Raw genomic sequence first — 19,660 nt, forward strand, 5'->3', positions numbered from 1 at the left:
TAAATAAATAAATAGCATTATAAAAAGTGGCTGGTTGCTGTAATCTTCTGCGTAAGAGTCATCCTATATTTTGTACACAGCCACGGGCTCAATATGTCAGTTTTTGACAAAATAGTATTCAGATATTCTTTGGTATTACCTCCTAAAGTCACATGCCATTCTGAATGCTGTTTAGTGTGGTCCAGATTTTTCATTGTTTAGACACTACATAAAACACAACCAAGTACCTGTTTGGACAGAATAACATCAGCGTAATTTTGACTCTTATTCGTCTGCCAGTCTCTCTCCCAATGATCTGGATTAATAGAGTTTATCTATGAAAATGCTTTTTGGAATTAGAGATAGCTACTTCGCTATAGAAGTGGGTCGACAGGTAAGTCAGAATGTTTATTGATGATTTGGCCTATTCTTCACTATATTTGTAGTGTAGTATCTATTTGCGTTATCGCCGGATGCCAGGATACAGATGTAGCTCTGAATTTTCCAGAAATCAGTCGCACCACTTCGTCGAGCCATATGTCGATTTTTTGTACATGTATACGACGCATCATACAACTGCCCCATATTCTCAGACACCGTAGACTAAAGCTATTTTGAGATTCTCAAGTTGTTAGCATTACTGTCGGTTTCGCTCTCAGAAGGTGCTGTAATGTATTACTTCTGGTTCTTTTTAACTTCTGGAGTGTGTCTTCGATATTGTGCCTGTACCAGAGTAAGCGACCAAATTTAACCTCCAGTAAGTTGAAGTTGTAATTGACGAACACATTTCCCAAATGAAATTCCTCTGAGCTAATGAACAGATTGAAAACGTAAGTTGCGCAATGAATCACTTGGAATGGGTCCAGTTCCGATTAAATATTCAAAGATCCTACGAATTTAACTGAAATTTTTTATTACCTCAGACTGGAAATTGAAAGACCATAGTGTGCAGGGTGAAGTGCTATTGATGTGCAGTTTTCACAGAATGGATTGATAGTCAATGGCACGGACTGTTAACCAATCAACAGAGTGTAATAATAGTTACAGAGTTCTTGTTCAAACTTACACTTTTTAAATGGAACAATGCCTGTTGACACTAACAAACTAAAAGTGGGGTAAATTGTAATGTCAGGGGTGTTGTTGCAGGACTGTGTGCGTGTCATTTCCGAGACATCATATTTTGAAAAGTTTCCACGCCGACACTTGTTTGTGATATTCAACCTGAGCAGTTGTTAGGTACGATGTTGTTGTATTTGCTTACTGTGTGATCGTGTGTTCCTTGAGTGAACTGCGACTAGCTAGTCAGTTGGTGTGCGACAGTCCAAGCAGTAGGTCGTGAGTGGATGATGGGACTTATTAACAATCAATGCACAGAAAGATGACATGCCCAAGGTGCATGGAGACTGTAGCAACAATGCAGTTCGTTCTTGTTCTTATACAGTGTACGGTACAAGATATCCCAAAAGGCGTCGACCATCTCGGCAATTATTTATAAACCTCTTCAACAAGTTACGTGAAAGTGGCAGAGTAACAGCTACACAACGTAACAGAAGGAATCAAGTGACGACAAAAGAGAGGGATCCCGCGCAGCTGCACAAGGAAATGGCATGACTCAGGCAAGAGTATTGCACATTATTCATGGACATAGGTTCCATCTCTATCACATCTCTCTCCATCAAGAGCTGTAGGGAAGCGATTATGAGAACCGTGTTAACTTCTGTACATGGGCATTGAGACAAGATACTCCAGATGTATCATGTATATTGTTTAGTCATGAAGCCGCACTTACCAATGGTGGCCAAGTAAACCGTCGAAACATGCACTTTGGTTTTGTTGACAATTCCCGTTGGCTTCACGAGGTAGAACGTCAGCGTCCATGCAACACTGAACGCGCACAGTTATCGCAGCCGCCGAACAGACCATCTTCCACGGTTCCTTGAAGACGTTCCATTGCAGACTATGAGGTTCCTGTGGCACGAACATTATGGCTGTCCAGCCCATACTGCACGAAATATTACAGCATGCCTTTTTTCCCGAATCGTTGAGCTGGACGTTGAGGACCTGTACCTTGGCCGGCCCATTCTCCGGATTTGACGCCTGTAGACTTTTTTTCTGTGAAAAAGGTGAAAGACGCTGTCTACAAGAACATACGAACTACACTCAATGATATACAACGACGTATTACTGCAGCCTGCACCGACATCTCCAATGAAATGCGAGCACATGTGCAGCATTACTTACTGCACTGGAAGAGTGAATCGCCACTTCCGACGGTCGTTTTGAGCACGACCTATGATGGTCAATTGTCTCGGTACTGGTCAGAATTAACACGACTTGTGTATGCACTTCTGTTGCTCTTTAGTGTATGCTACCACAGCTATTGACAACTTTTCAAAATATGATACATCCTAAACGACTCACACCACATTTCTGCAACAAACATCTCTGACATTCTAATTTACGATATTTTTTTTAGTTTGTTAATGTCACTAGACAATGTTCTATCTAAACAAGTTTGTGTTCCCACAAAAAATATAAAATTGTTTACCTTTATCATCATTCATGGCGCATAGCAAATGTTTTTTACTAATTATTCACAGTAATTTGTTGTCCAGCAATGTACTGAGAAACAAGTGTCACGCATTGGAATTGTTTTTTTCCTCTACAATGTTGAATTGTTCTACATATCGTATAATTTTGTTCATGCAATACACATGGAGAGGAATTAGTTATCTATTTAGTCTGACACTGCATCAACCAAATTCAGATGTCGCTTTATTGCAGCAAGGTTCACATTCAACATTGGTTGTTGGATATTGGCATTTGACCGACGGTGCCCAAAACCAAATTAGAATATTATCAGGCCAAACATATTTCTGTTACATAATTCATCCAAAACTTTAAAAGGCTTCATTTTTTAATACATTATGTCTCCAAAGTGGGGCACTATTTTGCTTATTTTGGATAACTGGATGCCTTGTGCTTTATCTGCTTATTATACTAAAGTGCCAAAGAAACTGGTATAGTCATGCGTATTCAAATACAGAGATATCTAAAGATGCAGAATATGGCGCTGCTGTCGGCAACGCCTATATAAGACAACAAATGTCTGGCACATTTGTTAGATCAGTTACTGCTACTACAGTCGCAGGTTATCAAGATTTAAGTGAGTTTGAACGTGGTGTTATAGACGGCGCTCGGGCGATGGGACACAGCATCTCCGAGGTAGCGATGAAGTGGGGTTTTCCCGTACGACCATTTCACATCCGTACCGTGAATATCAGGAATCCGGTAAAACATCAAATCTCCGACATCTCTACGTCCAGGAAAAGATCCGTGACAGAAGTGCTACCCTTCCGCAAATTGCTGCAGATTTCAATCTGGGCCATCAATAAATGTGAGCATGCGAACCATTCAATGAAACATCATCGATATGGGCTTTCGGAGCCGAAGACCCACTCGTGTACCCTTAGTGACAGCACGACACAAAGCCTTACACCTCGCTAGGGCCCGTCAACACCGACACTGGACTGTTGACAACTGGTCTCGTTTCAGATTGTATCGAGCAGATGGACGTGTACGGGTATGGTGACATCTTCATGAATCCATGGACCCTGCATGTCAGCAGGGAACAGTTCAAGCTGGTGGAGGCTTTGTAATGGTATGGGGCTTGTGCAGTTGGAGTGATATGGAACCCCTGATACGTCTAGATACGACTCTGACAGGTGACACGTATAAAAGCATCCTGTCTGATCACCTGCATCCATTCAGGTCCGTAGTGCATTTCAACGGACTTGGGAAATTCCAGCAGAACAATGAGACACCCCAGACGTCCAGAAATGCTACGGAGTGGCTCCAGGAACACTCTTCTGAGTTAAAACATTTCCGCTGGCCAACAGTCTCCCCAGATATGAACATTATTGAGCATGTTTGGGATGCCTTGCAAGGTGCTACTCAGAAGAGATCTGCACCCCTCGCACTCGTACTGATTTATGGACAGCAGTGCAGGATTCATGGTGCCAATTCCCTCCAGCACTACCTCCGACATTAGTCGAGACCATGCCACGTCGTGTTGCGGCATTTCTGATTGCTCGCGGAGGCTCTTCACGATATTTGGCTGGCGTACCAGTTTCTTTGGCTCTTCAGTGTATATTTTGCCACGTATATTTTCATGTGTTGTTATATTAAATTCTGCTTTGTGTTAGAGAAGTCTCCGTGAGCGTCTAGCAAATATGATAGCCTATACGGTGGATTCCACACAGATGGCAACATCTCAGAACGAATTTAGGATAACTGCAAAACATGGGCATCTTTTAATCAAATACGCCCTGAACTTTAATTTTGAATTCCAATAGCCCAGGAAATTGTAGAAAGCACTGAGTGTCGTTCACCTCTTTCATGTCTAATGCTGTATCACATAATTTATTTTATTTCATGGCGTAACGATTTGGTTGTTCAGCGGTTTAAACGATAAATAAGTCACCAGCCGGGTCTGGCACTGGTTTCTGATCTACTGATGTGTTTGGCCGTCGCTGACCCTTATTTTATTTCAAGTCACTTCTGTATAATCGCCGTATAACGAAGAACAATATTCAGAAAAGTGAGGCAAAATTAAATTGTAGTTAAGTTATATGTAGAACATGAGCACACAGTAATTTTTAGAATTAATATACGTATAACTTGTTATCACAAAAATAAAGACACTGTACATTGTACCATTTGAAGTCATAGACATCTAATGCCACATACAGTAATGGAAATAAGTATTCATACACTAGAGCGTGGAAAAGTAAACTGCCTTTATTGACAATACGAAACCAAAAACACTAATTGGATATGCACTATATACATTGGCCAGTCGCCAATGCAGCTATGCTGGTATATAAAACGAGAATGAACAAGCCTATACAAAAACAAAATACGAAAACGTCTGCCAAGTTCTCTACTGCGCTGGGAATTAAATATTCATACACCAACAGATAATGACACTTCAAACAAAGCCAGAACATGTTTAATACTTCGTATGCATACCCTGGCATGGAATGGACCAATTTTCTTGTAGTTTCCGAAGTGATACCTTCCCATTCTCGAAGGAGAGCCTGTTCCAAAGGGGCCTTACTACGGATGTCGTGTTTTCTCACTCGTGTTTCCAGCGCACTACACAAGTGTTCGATGGGATTCAGGTCCGGACTCTGAGCTGGTGTTTTAAGAGTATGTGGAGTGTTGTAGAGCAGCCACAGCCGGACCATTTGCGCCGTTTGTTCGGGATCATTGTCCTGTTGGAAGTAATAACTTCTAGGAAGTCCCAAGGCGTCAATACTCTATTATAAGTTCTGTTTGAGAATGTTGATATACACAAATCTGTCCATGGTACCTTCCACAAACACTAATTTTCCGACACCGGAAGCTGACATACAGCCCCATACCATCACTCCACCACTTCCGTGCTTCACCGTGATTTGAATGTTGTTTCGGTCGAGGACTGTATTCGGTCTCCTCCAGACCAAGATCCTACCATCATTGTGCACGATATTAAATTTGCTTTCATCACTAAACAATACAATATCCCAGAAGTCTGCTGTCTTGGATACATGCTGTTTCGCGAAACCCATCCGCCACTTCCTGTTCTTTTTGAGAATGGTAAGAACTGCCCTTGGAGTGATGTCCTTTCGGAAGTGGTCATGTACATATGCGGATAGTGCCGACGCTGTCGTTTCCGGGTTTTTCTTGATGATTCTTAGTAGCATTCTGGTCTCTCGTGTTGTAAGCTTCTGTGGATTAGAGTGTCATTCACTGTTTATTACTACATGTCCGTCCTTACATAGCTTAATGATAGATTGCACAGTCGCTCGGCTTCTCGTTCTATGTTGTTCGCAATTTCGGCATACGACTTGTGTTGAAGATATTGGGCGACATCGATGTTTCGTTCCTCAATGGTCGTTTCCTTCCCCTTGCGGACCATTCTGCTGTTCCACGGTACCCACGTCCGACGTGCTGTTGCTTCACGGCCACATGACTACACAAGTGTGGCACGCACTCCGGGGCTGCGTCAGCCGGTTGTTTGGTTGAAAGTAGTCCGCTATATGAACAAATTTTGCCCTGTCGTAGACCGTGCGGAGAGTAACATATTTTATTTTCCCATAATAGATTCACGGTTTACGGGAAGCTTCATTGCCAATAACATGGTTCTCTGACGCTACATCACCGTACTTATTCGTATCGGCGCTGTGGGTGATTTACTATACCAACACACGATCGTAGTTTGTCACCACCTACTGTATGAATACTTATTTCCATGACTGTATCTCTACAAACCTAACAACTAACTGCCAGATCCCTGACACGCAGATTCAGTGATGTATTTCGTTCCAAAGACGGACAAAGAAGCTATTAATCAGATGGTCATAATATTTTGGCTCATCAATGCAATGTCACATGTGATAGACCAAGCAAGACTGAAAGTGTGTTGGTCCCTTTAAACGTCAGATATCAGCTAATTTAAATATTGGGCAGAGCTGGGACTCTTACGTCACTCGCTTCCGAGCGCCGGTGGGCGCGTGCAGGTGGTGAATCCGCACGAGCTGCGAGGCCGCTGTGTGCCACAGGGACACCTGTTAGCCCTAATTAACTGCCCCCGGGCAGCGAGAGAGCGCGGCCTGCCTTGCGCCTGGACAGCGCAGTCACAAAGGCGATACCCGCCCACACAAAGCGCCGCTCTGTTTATGGGTGCCGCGCTCGGCGGGTAAAGCGTTTGCTGCTCAGCTGAGCTCGCGGGACGTCGTCCTAATGAACCACACTCTGGGGAGGGGATGAAGAGCAGGCCGCTCACACGCTAGTCGTCACGGTACAGCCGGACAGTCATCTACATCTACTTCTACACCTACATCTGTGCAAATTATCACACCTAACGAGGGAAATTCCCCAACGCATCCCCTTCAGGTTTAGTGGTGAGATGGCCCAATGGATATCCCGTGAAAAACTGAACACAGATCAAGCATGAAAACAGGAAGAACATGTACTGAACTTTGAAAAAAAGCAAAATATAAATAGTGAACGGTCCAAGAACAAGAACTGCAACAAATAGCAACCCGAAACAGTACAGTGTGTAAACTTTTAGATGGCAGACCTCTCCCTAGTCCTGAATCGGCAGAAGTCGGTAAACGCCGGGAGGCTTCGGTAGGCACGCAGTTTCGACCGCTGCCAACATTACATTAGGTAGCTATTGTCGTCTGCTTCGGTATTGTTTTGCGCTATACTGTTCTGCGTGTTTTTACTTTGCAGTTGTGCTAAACATTATCAAAATGAGTGAAGAGGCAGTTGCTGGCCCATCTCGGGAGTCGCCAACAACCCCTACCGGTAGGCCTACGGTTAGAAGGAAACCAGTATTACGTAGCGATGCTCGCAAAATTATATTGCGTGTGATTGAATGCTGCGAAAGGGAAAGGGAACAGAACAAATTGCTTCACCCCATTTACAAATCTTAAGTGAGAGCTGCTGCATACACAGGACAAAGCATGCATAGCATTGGAAGATTCAAACAGTTTTCCAAAAAACATCCTGGCGTATCACCAGAAACGCCTGGCAAGAAAAGGTGAGTTTCCTAGTTTAACTTGCGGGGAATGAAATAAAAATATTGCGGATAGTGGGAGTCGAACGCGGGTCCGCTGCATGAAAAGCCTTCACATTTTCAATTGCGCTACGCACACAACAGTGACCAAACTCTTGACACATTGTCCATTACTGTTTTCGGGCGTTCGGAGAACAACTCTCATAAGTTTCATTGCAATCGGATGAATGGTTTGTGAGCGCATAGTAGACAAACATAGATACATACATTCATTCATTTTTATTTATAGATTTTAATGTACATTTCAGTTTCGTTTACGAACAACATTTAAAGCGAGTTTTACTTCCAAGCCTTTCGTCTGCTTTCGTTTAAGCATGACGCGCAATTTGTAGTGCCAGCACTGCAACTGGTAGGGGTGCCTTGTCCCTCCCCAACGGCTCCTCTCCCCTCTCTAGCCAATGCTTGCTTCCTCCTCTCCCCGCATTCCCCACACAACTCAGCCGTCGTACAGTTAACACACTGTACAGGCGTAGTGAGTAAATGATTATGATGTTGGACTGCCAAGCTGAAAAGCCGTGTTCAGAATTCTCTCGTGTCATTTATTTATTTATTTATTTTAACAACATTATCAACTGTCCGTCGGGTCACTGAAACGTCTGTTCTCTTCCTGGAATCTTGGCAATTGTCATACTACACATTAGTTATAGAATATGCGTCACGTGGTAGAACACGTTACCGTGGCAAGTAAATGTGATGAACAGTGGGAGCAGACGAGATACCACACAGACGTCTCACAGAAATGAAAACAACAGATAAACTGGTGTGAACTATATTACAACTGAGGAATTCAAGAGTCAAGATTACCAAAACGGGACACAATTTCAAAAACGTTAAAAACACAAGTTTCAACAGAGCACAGAGAAACTGTGTGATTCATTTGTTGCAGCTTATGTGACAAACTATTATGTTTTCATCATTTCCTTGGGAGTGATCACATTCATATGAATACCTATATCGGGAAAGGAGGCATACCTCACTCACTTACCAATCGTACAAACTAGGTGCGTCGATAGAAGATTCCTGTCACAAACTGTCGCTAATACCGTGTACGACACACCAGACGTGTTTTCCGGTGGAGAATTCAGTTGACTTGTCGCCTTGTCGACTCAAAAGTTTGCGTTCCCATTCGAAAGCTACTCCGTTTCGGCTGCTACTAGAGTTGTTGTGCAGAATCAACTGTTATTATAGGTCCCTACTTTACTCCTCGTTATTGCTAACGGACGTTACAACACGACACAAACACAAATTTGGACAAAGGGAACAGGGGGAAAAAAAAAAGAGTTTGACACGAGGGAAGTTTGAACACGGCTCCCTTGCTTGGTAGTTCAACATCGTAACCCCTTACCCACGTCGCTATTACCCTGCCTGCTCACTCTACATGGCATTTCTTGTTCTTGGACCGTTCACTGTTTCTATTTTGCTTCTTTTTTTCACAGTTCAGAACATCTTATTCCTGTTCCCATGCTTGATCTGTGTTCAGTTTTTGGCGTGCTGTCCACTGGGCTCCCTTACCAATTAATCTGAGGGGGCGAGGGTGCGATAGGTAGTTTTAGGGAGTTTCCTTTGTGAGTAACTGGCAGAGGGTTTATCGAACCACCTTCACAATAATTCTCTGTTGCTCCATTCTGGAACAGTTGGAGGAAAACATGAACACCTATATATTTCCGTGCGAGCTCTGATTTCCCTTGTATTATGATGCTCGTTTCTCCCTATACAGTTAGGCGTGAACAAAATATTTTCGCTTTCGGAGGGCAAAATTGCTAATTGAAATTTCGTGAGAAAATCCAACCCCAACGAGAAACGCCTTTGTTTTAATCGTGTCCACCCCAAATCCTGTATCATGCCCGTGTCTCGATGGCACAAAACGTGCTGCCCTTCTTTGACCTTTCTCGACGTACTCCATTAATCGTCTCTGGTAAGGATTCCACACCGCACAGCAGTACTCCAAAAGAGGACGGACAAGCGTACTTGAGGCAGTGTCTTTAGTAGATCTGTTGCATCTTCTAAGTCGTTGGTTCGCCTTCCCCACAATATTTTCTGTGTCTTCTTTCAAATTAATTTGTTCACAATTGTAATTTCTGGGTTTTTAGTCGAATTTACGGAATTGATTGATTTATCGTGTAACCGAAGTTTAAAAGATTCCTTTTGCACTCATGTGGATGACCTCACACGTTTTGTTATTTAGGATCAATTGTCAATTTTTGCATCGTACATACATCTTTTCTAAACCGTTTTCAGTTTGTTTTGATCTTGTGATGAGTTTCCTTGCTGGTAAACGAAAGCGTCATCTGCAAAAAAAGCTTAAGACGGCTGCTGGGATTGTCTCCTAAATCGTTTATATAGGTAAGGAGCAGCAGAGGGTCTATAACACTACCTTAAGGAACGCCAGAAATCACTTACGTTTTACTTTATGACTTTCCGTCAGTTACTACGAACTGTTGCCTCTCTGACAAGAAATCACGAATCCAGTCGCATAACTTAGACGTTATTCTGTAGTACTTGAATAAATTGTTTGGGTGGTAAAAGTTCTGAACTCAGACTTCCTCGTAATCCTAGTTGTATTGTGTCACGTAAATTGACAGGTAGCAGTTGGGTGGTCTGTATGTTATGTGATAGTGTTCGAATGGCCTCAGAGGTCTCAAGGTTGAGTGTAAGGTTGACTATCTCAGCTTGTACAGTCGCGAAGTCCCGTTGCACGTTCTCAAAAGCTTCATATTGGTGGAGTATCATAGTTACAATGTTGCGTATTTGCCTAGTGGATGATAACAGGTTGTCCTCAATATGCGTTAATCGCACTTGTTGGCGTATTAACATCTCGTGATTTCGTTGAGTAAACGTGGACTGATGGGGATGTAGACATTGACAGAGAGAGGCTGGAGGAGGAGTTGGACAGAGACAGAGGGAGGAGGAGGACAGAGAGTGGGTAGGAGGAGATGAAAAAATGAGAAGGTGGAGATAAATCGAGGGAGGGAGAAGGAGGAAATGGACAGAGAGATGGGGGAAGAAGAAATGGACCAAGAGATGAGTTAGGAGGACAACGATATAGACAAGGGATGAGGAGAAGGACATAAAGGTTGGCAAAAGGCGACAGACACAGAAATGGAGAGGATGAGAGAGGTTGGAGATAGACATGGAAATCGACAGGGCGAGCTGGGGGTGGATGGACAGAGAGATGGGAGAGAAGAAATTTCGCAGTGAGAGAAGGAGGAGGAGGAGAAGGAGGAGGTGATGGGCGGAGGATGAGATGGACAAAGACATGGGCAATAAGATGTTCAGGTATGGGGGGAAGAGATGAACAGAGAGAGGGGGGATTGAGACAGAGAGAGAGTGAGGATGAGATGGACAAAGAGAGGTGGGTGGAGATTAGACAGATAGGAGGAGGAAATGGAAAGATCATGGGGGAGAAGGAGATAAACAGAAATAGTGGGAAAGATGAGGTGGACAGAGGGGGGAAATAGGAGACAGAGAGAAGAGGAGGACGAGATGGACAGAGAGAGGGAGTGGAGGTGATGAAGAAAGTGAGAAGAAGTTGAAAAGAAATAAGGGTAAAAGGATATGACCAGAGATAAAGTAGGGAGGAGATGGACAGAGATGGAGTAGAAGGTGGACAGAGAGAGGTGTACTTAAGTAAACAGAGAAGAGGCAGGAGGAGATCACCAGGGACAGGGGAGTCGTGTAGTTGGGAAAAGACAGAATGAGGAGGTTTTCTAAAGATAAAAGGAGACAGAAATGTGTAGAGAGAAGGTGGACAAGATGGAAAGAGGACTGAGGAGGAGATGTACTAAGAGAGGTAGGAGGAAGTATTGGACAGAGACAAGGGTCAGGTCAGCTGGAGACAGACAGGAAAGTATGTTGGGAGGACATTCAAGCAGATGACCAGAGTATGAAAGAGAAAATGGGAAGAAGGTGGGCTGAGAGAGGGGGAAGGAGATAAACAGAAATGATAGAGGAGTGAGCAGACAGTGAGGGGGGCAAGGACATGGGCAGAGAGTGGGAGGAGGAAAAGGTTAGAAAAAGGAGGAAAGGATGTATACAGAGAGGGCAGAAGAAGATGGACAAAGAGTAGGAGGAGGAGATAGACAGAAACAGGGTGGAGGAAGAGAAAGACTGAGACATGGCGGAAGGTATCAGTAGTGATGTGGGAGGAGTAGCACTTGCAACGTACTTCCTCAATTATCTGCTGGATGTTTTCTAATCTCTGTCTTCCTCTACAAGTTTTTGCCCTCTACAGCTTCCTCTAGTAGTATGGAAATAAATCCCTGATGTCTTAACAGATATCCTACCATCCTGTCCCTTGTGCTTGTCAGTGTTTTCCACATATTCCTTTCCCCTCCGATTCTGTGCAGAACCCTCTCATCCCTTACCTTATCAGTCCACCTAATTTTCAACATTCATATGTAGCACCTTTGTTTCAAATGCTTCAATTCTCTTCTGTTCCGGTTTTCTCACAGTCCATGTTTCACTTCCATACAAAGCTGTGCTCCAAACTTATATTCTAAGATATTTCTTTTTCAAATTAACGCCTACGTTTGATATTAGCAGACTTCTCTTGGGCAGGAATGTCCTTTTTGCCAGTTCCAGTCTTCTTTTGATGTCCAACTTGCTCCATCCGTCACTGGTTATTTTGCTGCCTACACAGCATAATTCCTTAACTTTATCTACTTCGTGACGATCAATGGTGATGTTAAGTTCCTCGCTGTTCTCAGTTCTGCTAGTTCTCATTACTTTCGTCTTTCCTCGATTTACTTTCAATCCATATTCTGCACTCATTATACTGTTCATTCCATCAACAGATCATGTAATTCTTCATCACTTTCACTCAGGATAGCAATCGTATCATTGATACCCCTTCACCTTGAATTTTAATTCTTCTCCTGAACCTTTCATTTATATCCATCACTGCTTCTTCGATGTATAGACAGAATAGTAGGAGTGAAAGACTACATCCCCGTCTTACACCCTTTTCAATCCGAGCATTTCGTTCTTGGCCGTCCACTCTTATTATTCCGTCTTGGTTCTTGTACATATTGTATATGACCCGTCTCTCCTTATAGCTTACCCCATTTTTCTCAGAATTTCAAACATCTTGCAGCACTTTAACTTGTCGAATACTTTTTTTTAGGTCGACAAATCTTATGTACGTGTCTTGTTTTTTCTTTATTCTTGCTTCCGTTATCATTCGCAACGTCATAATTGCTTCTCTGATGCCTTTGGCTGTCCTAAGCCAAACTGATCGTCATCTAACACATCCTCAAATTTCTTTTCCATTTTTCTCTGTATTATTCTTGATGGCAACTTGGATGCATAAACTGTTAAGCAGATTGTGCGATAATTCTGGCACTTGTCAGCTCTTGCAGTCTTCGGAATTGTCTGCATGATATTTTTACGAAAGTCAGACGGTACATTGTCAGACTCATATATTCTACACAACAACGTGAATAGTCGCTTTGTTGACACTTCCCGTAACGAGTTTAGAAATTCTGATGGAATGTTATCGATCCCTTCTGCCTTATTTGATCTTAAGTGCTCCAAAGCTCTATTATATTCTTATTCTAATACTGGATCCCGTATCTGTTCTAAATCGTCTCCTGTTTCTTCTACTATCACGTGAGACAAATATTTCCCCTGATAGAGGTCCTAAATGTACTCTTTCCACCCGTTCAGTCTCTCCTCTGCATTTAAGAACGGAATCCCTGTTGCACTCTTAATGTTACTACCCTCGCTTTATATTTCACCGGAGATTGTTTTTACTTTCCTGTACGCTGAGTCAGTCCTTCCGCCTATCATTTCTTTTTCGATTTCTTCACATTTTTCATAATTGCAGCTTCCCTGCACTCCCTGTTTATTTCATCCTTCAGAGACTTGTATTTCTGTATTCCTGAATGTCCCTGAACACTTTCGTACTTCCTTCTTTCATCAAACAAGTGAAGTATTTCTTCTGTTACCCGTGGTTTCTTTGCAGTTACCTTCCTTGCACCCATGTTTTTATTTCCAGCTTCTGCGATTACCCTTTACAGAAATGTCTATTCCTCTTCAACTGTACTGCCGACTGGACTATTCTTTATTGCTGTATCTACAGCCCTAGAGAATTTCAAGTGTGTTTCGTCATTCCTTAGTACTTCCATATCCTTCCTGACTTCTTTGCATATTGGTTCCTCCCGACTAATCTCTTAAATTTCAGCCTACTATTAATCACTATTACATTGTGATCTGAATCTGTATCTGCTCCTGGGTACGCCTTACAATCCAGAATCTGATTTTGGTTCAGATGGCTCTGAGCACTATGGGACTCAACTTCTGAGGTCATCAGTCCCCTCGAACTTAGAACTACTTAAACCTAACTAACCTAAGGACATGACACACATCCATGTCCGAGGCAGGATTCGGACCTGCGACCGTAGCGGTCTCGCAGTTCCAGACTATAGCGCCTAGAACCGCTCGGCCACTCCGGCCGGCTCTGATTTTGGAATCTCTGTCTGGCCATGATGTAATCTAACTGAAATCTTCCCGTATCACCAGGCGTTTTCCTGGTATACCTCCTCCTCTTGTGCTGCAGTTATGGCACGCAAATGGAGAGGATGAGATGGACAAGGAGAACAAGATAGGCAGGGCGAACAGGGAGAAGTAGGTTGACAGAGAGAGAGGAGCAGGAGATTCATAGAGAGACAATGACGAAAATTTGGACGTTTGTGGTAAGGTCCTATGGGATCACACTGCGGAGGTCATCGGTCCCTAAGCTTATGCACTACTTAACCTAACTTAAACTAGCATACGCTAAGGACAACACACACCCCCATGCCCAAGGGAGGACTCGAACCTCCGACAGCGGGAGCCGTGCACGCCGTCACAAGGTGCCTCGAACCACGTGGCTACCTCACATGCCGCGCGGGATTAGCCGAGCGGTCTGAGGCGCTGCAGTCATGGACTGTGCGGCTGGTCCCGGTAAAGGTTCGAGTCCTCCCTTGGGTATGTGTGTGTGTGTTTGTCCTTCGGATAATTTAGGTTAGTAGTGTGTAAGCTTAGGGACTGATGACCTTAACAGTTAAGTCCCATAAGATTTCACACACATCTGAACATTTTGTTTTGCTACCCCACATGGCATAGACAATGGAGAAGAAAGGCAGAGAGGGGAGGAGGGGAGAATGGATAGAGAGATTGCGATAAGTGGGACAGAGAAAGGAAGAGGGGAATGGTCAGAGAGGAAGATGGGGAGATGGACATTGGATAGTGGATGTGGAGATCCACAGAGAGAGGGGAGGAGCATATGGACAGAGAGGCAGAAGAGGAGGAGAAGATTGGGAGGAGAAGATGGATAGGAAGAGGTGTGTAGATGCAAATGTAGAGAGAGGGGGGGGGGGGGAGTATGTGTTGGACAGAGAGATAGGCAATGAGAAGATAGTCGCAGATAGAGAAGAAGAAAGTGATAGATAGAGTAGTGGCTACAGAGATGAACAGGGAAATGAGGAAGAGGAAATTGACAAAGAGAGTGGGGAGGCAGAGTTCTACAGTGAGAGGGGAGATGCGAAAATGATGGCAGAGAGAGAAGTAGGATATGAATAGAGAGAGGTGAATGTGGAGGTTGACAGAGAGAGTGGGAAAGAAAAGTTACACAGGTAGATAGAAAAAGATGGACAGAAATAAGGATGAAGATGAGATGGACAAAGGAGAAAAATCAGATATTCATAGGAAGGGGAATATGGAGATGAATATTGAGTGAATGGGAAGAGGAAACTGAGACAGGGGGACAAGAAAATGGACAGGAGAGGTGTAAGTAGGAGATGGACAGAGAGATGGGGAGAAGATGGACAGAGAGAAGAGAAGAGAAATGGCTAGGGAGGGGGAGGTGGGACAGGTTGGACAGAGAGTGCTCTAGGGACAGAAAGATGGGGAAGGAGAAGGTGGACCAGAAAGGAGGGGGGAAGAGATGGACAGAAGAGAGGAAGGGGGAGATAGAGGGTATGGGTGGGAGTTGAACACTGAATGTGGTGGAAAGAAAGGCTGAGGAGGAGGAGTTGGACAAAGGGAGAATGGAGGAGGAGACTGACAGTGAAAGGTATGGAGAAGAACAGACAAAGGGAGGATATGGATAGAGGGACAAGGTAGAAATGATGAGAGATTGGAGGAAGAGGAGATGCACAGAGAGAGGAGAAGGGAGTAGTGGACAGAATTTGGCAGGGGGAGATAGACAGAGAAAGTGGGTAGAGGACAGAAATGGATTAGGAGATGGATAGAGAAATGATTGAGGAGGAGATGGACAAAGAGAGAGGGAAGGTGTGGACAGAGAGTGAGGAGAGAAGATAGACAGAGACAGTGGAGAAGTTGATGGACAGAGACAGGGGAAGGAAATGGACATAGAGAGGAGGAAGAGGAAATGGTCAGAGTGGATAGAAGAGTAGATGGACAGAGACAGGGGAAGGAAATGGACATAGAGAGGAGGAAGAGGAAATGGTCAGAGTGGATAGAAGAGTAGATGGACAGAGAGGTGCAGGAGGAGGATATAGAGGGAGTTAGGGAAGAGATGAACAGAGAGAGAGAGTGTGTGTGAGGAGAGGATGACCAGTATCGGTTAGACCATCAGCGAGAGCAGCATTGCTAGGCAAGTACACCGTTCGCTTGTTACATATTTTTACGAGCTTCAAACAGGAGCGACTACAGTAATGGATAGGAACTGTGATTGTTGTGTACAAATGCGAGCTGAGTTGGCGACCCTTTGCTCACGGCGCCAGGGTGCTTTGGCTTCCGTCACACAGATTGAGGCTGCTGCCGAGGGCGTCACTGCGGGGCATTGAACGCGGGGATGCAAGGGATGTCGAGCACGTCCCACGTGTCCTCCGATCGGTCCACTGCTGTGGCCGCCCCGGGTACTGCCTGCACTGAGGTTGACCTCTCATCTGTGGTCGAGTGGGATATTATTCCGAAGTCTGACGGGCACCGAAAAACTTTCCGAGGGGCCGATCGTAGGGCATCCCCGGTTCGATTGATGAACAGGTTTCGGGTGTTATCTGTGGCTGGCGATGTCTCTGAGCCGGATACAGTCGTCCACCCTGTTCCAGAGGAAACTTCTCGGCCAGCAGGGTCTGGGCATTCATAGAGGGTGAGTTTGCTGGTAGTTTGGAGCTCCAACGTTAGGCGCATAAGGAGACCCCTTAGGAACATGGCTGCCAGGGAGGGGAAAGAAGCCAGTGTGCACTGCGTGTGAATTCCAGGAGGAGTCATTCCGGATGTATAAAGGGTGCTTCCGGATCCCATGAAGAGTACACGGTGCTGCCAACTGCAGGTGGTGGCTCATGTCAGTACCAATGACGTGTGTCACTTGGATCGAAGCAAATTCTGTCTGGTTTTGGGCGGCTAGCGGAAATGATAAAGACTGCAGTCCTGCTTCTGAGATTAAGGTGGAGCTCACCGTCTGCAGCATCGTCGATAGAACCGACTGTGATCCTTTGGTGCAGAGCCGAGCGGATGGTCTGAATCAGAGGCTCAGGCGGTTCTGTGACCGTGTAGGCTGCAGATTCCTTGGCTTGCGCCTTCGGGTGGTGGGTTTCCAGGTTCCGCTTGATAGGTCAGGAGTTCACCACACACAGGAGGCGGCTATACGGGTAGCAGGGGCTGTGTGGAAGGGGACTGGGCGGTTTTTTAGGTTAGAGGGGTCTCAGGGAACCACATAAGGGACGTCCATCTAAAAGTGGGCAGGTAAAACACAGTAAGGTAGTTGTAGAAACGATTGGTACTGTAGTTGTAAATTGTCGTAGCTGTGTTAGGAAAGAACCAGAGCTCCAAATCCTTATAGAAAGCACTGAAGCTCAAATAGTTGTAGGTACAGAGAGCTGGCTAAAGCCGGCAGTAAGTTCAGCCGAAATTTTTTCAAACGATCTAACAGTGTTCAGAAAGGATAGATTAAATACAGTTGGTGGTGGAGTATTTATCGCTGTCAGAGGTAGTTTGCCTTGTAGCGAAACTGAAGTAGATAGTTCGTGTGAAATAATATGGGTGGAAGTTATACCTGACAATCAGTATAAACTATTAACTGGATCGTTTTAGCCGCGCGGGATTAGCCGACCAGTTTAAGGCGCTGCAGTCATCGACTGCGCAGCTGATCCCGGGGGAGGTTCGAGTCCTCCCTCGGGCATGGGTGTATGTGTCTGTCCTTAGGATAATTTAGGTTAAGTAGTGTGTAAGCTTAGGGACTGATGACCTTAGCAGTTAAGTCCCATAAGATTTCACACACATCTGAACATCGGAACGTTTTACTGATCCCCTGACTCAGAAGATATAGTTGCTGAACAGTTCAAAGAAAACTTGAGTCTCATTTCAAATAAGTATCCCGCTCATACAATTATAGTCGGTGGTGACTTAAATCTGCCCTCGATATGCTGGAAAAATTATACGTTTAAAGCCGGCAGCAGGCATAAAACGTCATCCGAAATTGTAGTGAATGCTTTCTCAGAAAATTATTTTGAATAATTAGTTCATGAGCCCACTCGAAGCGTAAATGGTTGCGAAAGCATACTTGACCTTTTAGCAACAAATAATCCTGGACAAATAGTGAGTATTGTGACGAATACAGGGATTAGCGACCAAAAGGCAGTTCTGCTAGGCTGAATACCGTAACACCTACAACCATCAAAAAGAAACGCAAAGTATATCTGTTTAAAAAGCTAATAAAAAATCTCTTAACGCCTATTTTAGAGACAGTCTTCACTCCTTCCGAGGAGTTTTCCGAAACTCCTTCACCAAAGAAGACGAAGTAAATATTCCTGAATTCCAATCAAGAAAACTGACAAGACGAAAATCGTAGAAGTAGATAACCTCGGAGTAACGAGATAGCTTAAATCACTTAATAAGGGCAAGGTCTCCGGTCCAGACTGTATACCAGTCAGGTTCCTCTCAGAGTATTCTCATAAAATAGCTCCATATTTAGCAATTATATACAACCATTGGGTCACAGGAGGATCCGTACCTAAAGACTGGAAAATTGCTCAAGTCACACCAATACCTAAAAGGGGAATTCGGAGTAATCCGATGAATTACAGGCCTATATCACTAACGCCGATTTGCAGTAGGGTTTTGGAACATTATGAAGTACCTCTAACAAAATGATTTATTGACACATAGTCAGCACGGTTTCAGAAAATACCGTTCTTGTGAAACACAACTAGCTCTTTATACTCATAAAGTAATAAGTGCTATCGGCAGGGGATGTCAAATTGATTCCATATTTTTTAGGTTTCCAGAAGGCTTTCGACACCGTTTCTCACAAGCGTCTTCTAACCAAACTGCGTGCCTATGGAGTATTGCCTCGTTGTGCGACTGGATTCCTGATTTCCTGTCAGAAAAATTGTTCAAATGGCTCTGAGCACTATGGGACTTAACATCTATGGCCATCAGTGCCCTAGAACTTAGAACTACTTAAACCTAACCAACCTAATGACATTACACAACACCCAGTCATCACGAGACAGAGAAAATCCCTGACCCCGCCGGGAATCGAACCCGGGAACTCGGGCGCGGGAAGCGAGAACGCTACCGCACGTCCTGTCAGAAAGGTCACAGTTCGTAGTAACAGACGGAAAATCATCGAGTAAAACAAAAGTAATATCCGGCGTCCCACAAGGAAGTGTTATAGGCCCTCTATTGTTCCTGATCTATATTAAAGACATAGGAGACAATCTGAGTAGCCGTCTTCGATTGTTTGCAGATGATGCTGTCATTTGCCGTCTTGTAAAGTCATCAGATGATCAAAACGACTTCCAAAATGATTTAGATGAGATATATGTATGGTGCGAAAAGTGGAAATTGACCCTGAATAAGGAAAAGTGCGAAGTTATTCACATGAGTACTAAAAGAAATAAGTTAAATTTCGATTACGCGATAAGCCACACAAATCTGAAGGCTGTAAATTCAACTAAATACTCAGGGATTACAATTACAAATAACCTAAATTGGAACGATCATATAGATAATATTGTGGGTAGAGCAAATCAAAGACTGCGATTCATTGGCAGAACACTTAGAAGGTGCAACATGTCTACTAAAGAGACTGCTTACACCACGCTT

General features: G+C 44.1%; 1 protein-coding gene across 1 annotated transcript in view; it reads left to right on the forward strand.

Annotated features, from left to right (window-relative positions):
• Window positions 1-322: 322 nt before the first annotated feature.
• Window positions 323-19,660, forward strand: part of LOC126153247 (NFX1-type zinc finger-containing protein 1-like) — a 453,816-nt gene continuing 434,478 nt past the window's right edge. The window contains exon 1 of the mRNA XM_049916059.1: window positions 323-373. Coding sequence (XP_049772016.1) covers window positions 323-373 — 51 coding nt within the window. The remainder of the gene's footprint in view (window positions 374-19,660) is intronic.

The sequence above is a fragment of the Schistocerca cancellata genome, chromosome 2 (genome assembly GCF_023864275.1).
Source record: "Schistocerca cancellata isolate TAMUIC-IGC-003103 chromosome 2, iqSchCanc2.1, whole genome shotgun sequence".
NCBI classification, from domain to species: Eukaryota; Metazoa; Arthropoda; class Insecta; order Orthoptera; family Acrididae; genus Schistocerca; species Schistocerca cancellata.